The 9,616-nt window shown below is 48.0% G+C and overlaps 1 protein-coding gene across 1 annotated transcript; it reads right to left on the bottom strand.

Annotated features, from left to right (window-relative positions):
• Window positions 1-1,094: 1,094 nt before the first annotated feature.
• Window positions 1,095-2,039, bottom strand: LOC107121259 (olfactory receptor 5AS1-like). Its single transcript, XM_015424143.1, has one exon. It carries the CDS (start codon window positions 2,031-2,033, stop codon window positions 1,095-1,097), a length of 939 nt encoding a protein of 312 aa, XP_015279629.1. The 5' UTR covers window positions 2,034-2,039.
• Between the last annotated feature and the right edge of the window lie 7,577 nt (window positions 2,040-9,616).

Genomic DNA, 9,616 nt, shown 5'->3' with positions numbered 1-9,616 from the left:
ATAAATGGAAAGCGATGATCCATGCCAATGGTTTGTTGTTCGTTTTCGGTACAAGGGACTAGATCCACACAATATATAATAGAGGAGCTTATTTTGAGTTCCCTTATGATGCAAAAAAGTGACATTTTGGCAGTTATTATGCCTCCTGGTCTTAGAGTAGTGGATGTATGTTTGATCTCACAAAAAGCATATTTTAAATTTTGGGGGGCTTTGAAGGAGGTACTTAGGCAAGGCCTGAGATTTTTGGAGGAATATGATGTTATTCCACTGTTTAGTGGGGAATCAAGGGTTTTAACCATTTCTTTCAGGACAACGACTATCCCAGAGGAAGATGTGGAATTTTGGCTGCAAAAGCACTGTAAGGTTCTCATGCCCCCTAGGAAGTGTCTTAATGAGTGTGGAGTCTGGGGAGGGGAATATAAGGCAGTAATTGGTCTTCACAGGGATGGCAATGGGAGATTGAAGCATTTACCAAAGTATTTCTTTCTAGGACAAGATAGGGGAATAACACAATATAGTGGACAGCCTCCAGTGTGCTTTCAATGTGGCGGGTATGGTCATATCCATCAGAACTGTAAAACCCCTTTATGTGCGATTTGTGGGCAACGAGGCCATAGTTCCATTCACTGCAAGGTGGGTTCTATGTGTAATTTGTTTATCTTCTCTGTCCTGAGGCCTTCTACAACAGATCATATCCTAGGATGTATGAGAAATTGAAAGCTTCTCAACTCAGAATTTTGGATACAGTTCCAGTGGTGGCAAGCCAAGGATGGAAGCAGGTGGGCGGGACTAAGCGAAAATCAACCGGAGTAACACAACGTGAATTTGATGTTAGTAATAAGTTTGATTTACTGTTATACAGGTGTGGGGATTGAGGAATGTGAAAGCAATTTACACAGACGCTGAAAGAACATCCCAACCCCCATGGCAGCATAGCTGACAACAACCCAGTATAATAGAACAAAATCATATAGAAAGGTGACCTTTGTCATTCAGTCACTAAGCAAGATAAAGATGACCAACAACTTCCAAACACACAAGAGAAAACTAATGCATTGTGAGACTGCTTCTCTTTTCCTCTATGAATTTCATCACTAACAGCTGCACAGATTTCTCTCCAATATCTTTTTCAAGGCATCCTTTACATCTTTATTTCTCAGACTATAGATTAAAGGGTTCACCATGGGAAACACAACAGTATAAAACACTGAGATTATTTTGTCTGTGTCCAGGGCATAACTTGAACTAGGACGTAGATACATGAAAAGAAGGGTGCCATAGAAAAGGGCAACAGCTGTCAAGTGGGAGGTGCAAGTTGAAAAGGCTTTGTGGCGACCTTCAGAAGACTGTATCCTCAGGATTGTGCAAAGGATACAAAAATAAGAGACAAGGATGACCAAGAAGGTGCTCATTTGTATAGAGCCACATAGAGCAAAGAGAAGTATTTCATTTATATGAGTGTTGGAGCAGGAGAGAGCTAATAATGGAGGGATGTCGCAGAAGAAATGATTGATGACATTAGAACTGCAAAAGGAAAGATGGAATGTAAAGCAAGTATGCACCAGTGAGCTCATGCTGCTTGTGAGATAGGAACCTGCTACTAGGCAGATGCAGAGCTTGCGGGACATGAGAACAGGATAGAGCAGTGGATTACAAATGGCCATGTAACGGTCATAGGCCATGGCAGCCAGCAGGAGGCATTCTGCATCTGCAAAGCAAGCAAACAAATACATTTGTGCAATACAGCCTGTGAATGATATAGTCTTCCTTTCAGCTAAGAAATTGGCCAGCATCTTGGGAGTAATGGCAGAAGAATAACTAAGATCTAGGAAGGCCAGGTTATTGAGGAAAAAGTACATTGGAGTGTTAAGACAGGGACTGATCCAGATTAGCACAAAGATGCCAATGTTCCCCACCAGTGTGACAATATAGATAGCTAAGAAGAGCACAAAGAGAGCAGCCTTTATGTCTTGTCGATCTGTGAAACCAAAGAGAATGAACTCAGTAAAAGAAGTATGGTTCCCTTTGGCCATTTCATCTGAGTTTCTTGTCTTTGACTCCAGTGGTAGCTGAATCAATGAGTAGAAGGAACAGCAGGGACAACTTTAAAGAAATTGTTTTAACAAATGTTTTTTCTCTTCCTCTTCTTAGAAACCTGAAGAAAGAGAGTAAACAATTTCATAAATACCCCACTCTGGATACTTAATCAATTTGTAACTGATACATATCTTCAGAAAGCTCATTTTTATTTTCCATTTTTTCCCCTGATTGTCCAGCATGAAGCCTGGCTTTACTTATTGAGGTTTTTATGATTTTGTGTTTTGTTAATTTTATGTGGCTCATTGGCAATTAAATAATAAGTGCACCCTAGACAATGATTTACCTACTCTTCCAAATACCCTTGCCATAAAAATTCAGCATGAATATCAACTTCTGAAAAACACTAAAAAAAGTTTGTCTTTCCTCTACCCTGTTTCTGTTAATTCATTTATTATTAAAGCAAAGTCAAGAAAAGCATGCACATATTATTAGTTTCCTTCAGATCCTAAGTATATGCTAAGAGATAAATAATAAGTTATTGCTATGCCATATTTAAAAGGTAAATGCTTAAATGTGATGCTTAATTTGATTTGTTTTTATTATTCTGTGTTGTATATAAATTTTGATTTTAGTGTTATTGTTTTGGCTATCTAGCTGGCAAATAATTTAAGAAATGAGTGGTCTCAGGTATCCAGATTTACACACAGGTAGCCCTAAATAATGGGGCACCCCACTTCTGACCTGAACCAGAGGTCAGACATAGGTCTGAACCAGAGGTCAGTCTGAACGTAAGGAGGCATACCTGGACTTATCTGGCAGGCCACCTAGATGGAGAGTGGGGAGGCATGTCTGGGCTTGTCTGGGCAGGCCACCTAGTTGGGGTGTGAAGCCACAGAACAAAGACAGGCAGGATCCTGGAAGCCAATCTGGAGCCTGGAGGCCATTTGAACTCACCAGTTGCATGGGGGCTAGGAGTGGCTTAGGGCTGTTGCTCCATGTAAAGTATTCCTGTTGAGATGCAATAAACTGCTGCTTGCTGAGATCATTCTGCCTTTGCCTCTGCCGTGTTAAACCCACTATTTAACACTGGTGATGAGGACAGGTTCTACCATGGCTAGAGGCCAAAGAAGCTGAATCACCTCTGGGGAACCATTGCCCCCGACGAAGAGTGCCACTGCAAGCTTCTGTAAGCTGTTTCATGGACAAAGAAACATGGCCACTCAAGGCTGCCTCGAAGAATTCGACCCTGCATCCCCAGAACTATGGGACATCTATGCTCGAGTTCTTCCTCAAGGTAAACAAAATCACTGATGCCGGCCTCAAGCAGGCCAGCCTGTTCAGCATCTGCGGCTCCACAACCTTTGAGATCACCCAGAATCTCATGGCGCCAGTCAAACTCCAGGACACTTCATACAAGGACATTATGGCTCTTCTAAATAACCATTTTTCATTGCAGCCATCCTGCATCGCTCGCTGTCATGCCTTTTACAAACAGGATCAGGCAGCTGGGGAGTCCATGTCCACACACGTGGCAGCAATTCGCCATCTTGTCCACCGCTGTGAGTTCCGAGACATACAGGAAATGTTCCTTGACCAGTTTGTCTGCGGCCTTTGAGATGAGAGAATGCAGTAAAAAATCTTCACCAAGGAAGAGCTGACATTCCAAGCTGCCATCAAAGAGGCCCTGGCTTTCGAAAAGGCTGAGGGCGCCACCCGAGAAATTTGCACCTCCTGTAGCCCAACTACAAACTCCAGGGCCAAGTCTGTCCACCATGAAGACACCTCTGAAAGCTCAGCAGACCAGCCAGCCAGCCAGCACAACAAACCCCCAGCTCCGCCCCCTGCGCTAGCTGCGGGGACCCCCATGAACGCCAGTCCTGACGGTTCCGGGATGCAACCTGCTGGACCTGCGGTGAATGTGGCCACATTGCTCAAGCCTGCCGCAGCAAGATTTCCCGGGGCACACCCAGAGCACCATTGCCCTCCCGCTGAGGGGTCCACCGTGAGTCCATCTACCACAAAGAGCTCTACAACACCGAGGTCCACCTGAACCAGAGCATCTGCCTGCCGACCAGAGAAAAGATACACATGATGGTAGAAATCCAAGGGTCCCCCTGCAAAATGGAGGTTGACTCTGGCTTGGATCTTTCCATCATCTCTGTCAAGACCTTCAAGCACCTCTGCCCCAGAGGTGGGCCCTGCCTGGAACCAACCGGACTGCTGTTCATCGACTTCCAGGGGAACTGCATTCTGGTCTGGGGTGCTGGCAAGTTCCGGGTTCACTACAAGAACTTTGACGGACTCCTCAACCTGATCATCATAGGGGGCCACTGCACCAGCCTCTTTGATCTCACATGGTTCGACCCGCTCGGTATCCAGGTGATGGGAGTTCAGTGCATTAATCAACAGGACTTTGATGCCATCTGCCAGGAGTTTGCCCATGTCTTCGAGGGGACCCTCAGCTGCTACACCAGACCCCCAGTCTTATTGCACCTCGACCCGTCCATTGTGCCCATCTGAATGAAGGCCCGGTGGGTCCCCTTCACACTCAAGCCCAAGATTGAAGAGGAACTGGATTGCCTCATTGCTCAGGGCATCCTGGAGCTGGTCTCTCGTGTTTGCTGGAAGACACTGATCGTCACCCTGATTAAGTCCAATGGAGACATCCGAATATGTGCAGACTACAAATGCACACTTAATAAGGCTATCTGGTGCCTGTCATCAGCCACCTCTTTGCTTCCCTTGTTGGCTCAAAGATCTTCAGGAAGCTCGACCTAATCCAGGCCTACCAGCAGCTGCCTGTGGATGACACCACTGCAGAAGCCCAGACCATCGTCACCCACTGATGAGCCTTCAAGTTCAAGCGAATCCAATTCGGTGTTAGTCTGGCACCCGAGATATTCCAGGGCCTTATGCACACTCTCCCCAAGAGTAACCCGGGAGTCATTCTGTTCTTTGATGACGTATTCATTGCAGGCTCCTCTGACATTGAGTTCGTCAGCTGCCTCTGTGAGGTACTCCACTGCTTCCAGTCCGCTGGCCTGCGTGTCAAGCGGGAAAAGTGCCTCCCGGGCATCCCAAAGGTTGAGTTCCTTGGATTACCTCACTGATGCAGACGGCATACACTCCACTCCCGATAAGGTCACAGCTATTGTGAATGCCCTGCCTCTGATGTCAAGGCAGGAGCTCCAGGCATTTCTTGGACTCCTGAACTTTGACCACTCATTCCTGCCACACAAGGCAGCCTTGGTTGAGCTGCTTCACCGTCTCCTGGACAAGAAGTCTCCCTCGGTATGGAACACCATGTTCCAAGCCGTGAAAACCCTGCTAATGTCCAACTCCATTCTTGCTCACTTCAGTGAGTCCCTCCCAGTGGTCCTCACCTGTGATGCCTCCCCATATGGCATAGGCGCCATCCTCAGTCATAAGTTTCCAGACAGCCAGGAGGCACCCATCACCCACTATTCGCACATGTTGTCTTCCACAGAGAGGAACTATGCACAGATTGACAAGGAGGCCCTGGCAGTCATGGCCGGCATCAAGAAGTTTCACCTCTATGGACATCAGTTCACCATCGCCATGGACCACAAGCCTTTGCTGGGCCTCTTTGCTCTGGACTGCCAAATGCCTCAGATCCTGTCACCTCGCATCCTGCATTGGTCCATCTTCCTGTCGGTCTATCAGTACACCCTGCATTACTGGCCGGGCAAGGCAATGGGCCCCACCGATGCACTCAGCTGTCTTCTGCTTCCAATTTCTGACACAGATCTGGCTCCGGTACACTGTGTCATGCTCCTGGAATCCCTTCCAGTACCTCCACTACACGCTTTGGACATTGCCGCACATTTGGCTAAAGACCGCATCATCTCCCGGGTCCTCGACTGGGTATGGAGGAGGTAGCCTACCAGCCTCAGGGACACAGAATTCACAGCATACAACTTCTGTCAGCAGGAGCTCTTGGCTCACAAGGGCTGCCTCCTCTGGGGAAATCAAGTAGTGGTTCTGTCAGCAAGCTGTCAAATGGTTTATTTTTCTCTCTCCTATGTATGCGCTAGTCTGCTTTCACTTTCCCATGTATGCCTGTTGATGCGCTTAATTGCCTAGTTGCAGGAACGTCCGTATCTCTCAAGGCCACAGGTGGTTGCTGCCAAATAGTTGCTTGGGTGATCTCATGGTACACTCCATGAGAAGCAAAGATGTTATGATTATCTAGAAGCGTTGCTTCCCAGGCCCAAAGGCACGCGCAGGAAGTCCCGCAATTGGGTCTCAGCTTTTTAAATGTACTATAATCCATTGTGCTCCAAGCTTACCCCTCATTCTGAACAGTGATCCTGTTATGTACCTATTGCTTCAAATACAGTAAAACCTTTTCTACAAGTGTGTACTTTGTTGATGCGATGGGAGTCTGACAGGTTCCCACAAAACTCTGAAACTAAGTCCTGGAGGCCCTCCATGAAGCCCACCCCAGCATTGTGCAAATGAAGGCTCTCACCAGGACCTACATCTGGTGGTCAGGCATTGATGCAGCCATTGAGGAATGGTTCCACCGATGCCACAGCTGCCGGGTCCAAAGCCCCCAAGGAGCTAGTTCAGCAGTGGCACTCCACATGCACACAGTAGTCCCGGCTACATGTCGACTTCGCGGGACCCTTCCAAGACCAGAACTTCATCCAGGTCGATTCATACACAAAATGGTTGGAAGTTGTTCCAGTCACCACCACGATGGCCTGAACAGTTGTCAGGGCTCTACGGAAGATCTTTGCCACCCATGGCCTGCCCAACATGATCGTGTCTGACAACAGGTCACAATTCACTTCAGCGGAATTCAAGGAGTTCATAGACAGATAACTTGATCTGCCATGTCATGTCAGCACCCTTCCACCCGGCTACCAATGGCCAGGCTGAGTGAATGGCGAGAACTTTCAAATAAGCCCTCACCCGACTCATCTACAGAGACTGGGATCACCGATTGGCAGTATTCCTCTTCATCTAGCGAATCACCCCATGCACCATTGCGCAACTCCCAACCTTGGAGTGGAATTCAAGGAGTTCATCGACAGATACTTGATTTGCCATGTCATGTTAGCACCCTTCCACCTGGCTACCAATGGCCAGGCTGAGTGAATGGTGAGAACTACCAAATAAGCCCTCACCCGACTCATCTACAGAGACTGGGATCACTGATTGGCAGTATTCCTCTTCAGCCAGCAAATCACCCCATGCACCACCACCGGCCGCAGCCCCGCAGAACTTTTCATGGGCCAGCGCCTGACAACTGATCTTGACTGGCTGCACCTGGACAGGACCTCTGACTGGCCGCTGACCCCCGAGACGTGAGGTGCAGCTCGTGGATTTGGCCCTGACAATCTTGTCTACATCAGGAACTATGTGGACGGCCCCACATGGATCCCCGCAGCAGTAGCTCAAGCCACTGTCCCCATCTCCTGTGAGGTCAAGACAGCTGGACTCTCCACCACCATGTGGACCAGCTGTGCTGCCTTCTCATGGACTCAAATACAGCCGCACCACTCCCAACCTTGGGTGATCACCACCCAGTCCTGCCTCAGGCTGGAGGAGTGGTCTCCCCAGACCTGTCACAGCCTGAACCTGTGACCCTCCCAGAACCTCCTGAGCTGCCCAGCGTCAGCACAGCAGCCATCATACAGCCTGCACCACCGGCGACTACCCCGGTGCAGAGCCCCACTGTTCCCAGCGAGAATGTGTGAGGCCCAACTACCTAGAGGACTACATTTGCTGACCAAGGACCAGACTTAGGGGGTAGGTGTGTTATGTCTGGACATAAGGAGGCATGCCTAGACTTGTCTGGCAGGTCACCTAGATGGAGAGTGGGGAGGCATGTCTGGACTTGTCTGGGCTTGTCTGGGCAGGCCACCTAGTTGGAGCTTAAAGCCCAGAACAAAGGCAGGCAGGATCCTGGAACCTGCCTATAGATTGGCCCCTGAGGGCAGCCAGCCAATCTGGAGCCTGGAGGCCATTTGAACTCACCAATTGCATGGGGGCTGGGAGTGGCTTAGGTGTATATAGTTAGGGTTGTTGCTCCATGTAAAGTATTGCTCCTATTGAGATACAATAAACTGCTGCTTATTGAAATCACTCTGCCATGTTAAACCCTCCATTTAACACAGAGACCCACAAAAGTCAGGCCAAGGAAGGTGTTCTTCAGCCTGAAATACAGAGCGAGCCAAAGCTCTGTAAAAGGGTCTCCATGTTCAGGTGATACAAGACAGCCCTCCAAGGCAACCTCCAACCTAACTCCCCAACCCCCATGGCAGCATAGCTGACACCCGTCCAACCAGCAGAATAACAATGGGTTCTTCCAGGTATAGTACCTACATTTCTAAAGGCTATTCAGAGGCCACCTGGCAAATAGCTTCTCTGTCTCCAAACCCTCAAGTAACTCTTGTTTGTGCAACCTATGTCTATGTGATAATCCTTTGTCTTCACAAATGTCTTTCTTGCTCCAAGCCTCAGGATACTGAGATAAACCAATCAAATATTTAGCGATCCTTCCTAACTCTAAATCTGGGACTCATCTGCCACCTTTTGTCTATGCCTGGGAACCTATTCAAGTTACCTTGGCAGAACCATTAGTGGTAATCAAACCCATTCAGCTAGCCACCCAGCACTTGGCTAATCCCATCAATGCTACTGTGAATTCAGACTCTGCCCCTCTAAAACCTAATTGGTCACACCTAGGGCTTGCCCCTCCTGACACCGCACTCCCTGGGACCCCTTATTGGTCCAGGTAATCTTTTGTCCACCAGGGACAAGCCCTTCAAGGCTTCCCATTGGTCTGTATTGTATTCCAATCCATCCACGCACATGGCCATCAAGATGTACACTCAGGACGGTGCCTATACTTTGAGTACACCCCCTGAGTCTCTTCTTTGGTTATTCCCATAGAACATAAATCTGGCTGTTGGCAATATTCTCTTCAAGGACTTCTGCACATCTGGATAGGTAGTATTATCCCATAACTGACCCCTCTATTTGCTATCAATCACTTCTGCTTTCTTAGTTCTGTATTGCTTGCTCTTTTTGAATGCTTAGTGTGCATGGAATTAGGGAAATTCTTCAATAAAAACTATTTTGATTTACTCTTCAAATCTGGAGCCTTCCTACTGTACTGGACATTTGTATAAACAGGTGTGTGGTTCCCTGGTAACCCTCTGGCCTCCCCTGCCATTGGCAGTAAATTTCCCCAACAATGAGGCAGACCACTGGCAGTAACAACTAGACAAAAGTAATACACAGGAAACATTGTTTGGTGTAGTGGTTAAGTGTGCGGACTCTAATCTGGGAGAATGGGGTTTGATTTCCCCACTCCTCCACTTGCACCTGCTGATGTGACCTTGGGTCAGTCACAAGCTCTGGCACAGCTGTCCTTGAAAAAGAGAAGTTTGTGTCAGAGTTCTCTCAGCACCACCCACCTCACAGGGTGTCTGTTTTGGGGAGGGGAAGGGAAAGGAGTTTGTAAGCCGCTCTGAGACATCAAGTGAAGGGCGGGGTATAAATCCAATTTCCTCCTCCTCCTCCTCCTCCTCCTCCTCCTCCT

Source organism: Gekko japonicus, unplaced genomic scaffold, assembly GCF_001447785.1.
Source record: "Gekko japonicus isolate JY-2015 unplaced genomic scaffold, Gekko_japonicus_V1.1 scaffold1298, whole genome shotgun sequence".
Classification (NCBI taxonomy): Eukaryota; Metazoa; Chordata; class Lepidosauria; order Squamata; family Gekkonidae; genus Gekko; species Gekko japonicus.
Note: the sequence above shows the minus strand (reverse complement) of the source record. Positions and strands in the feature narration are given on the sequence as shown.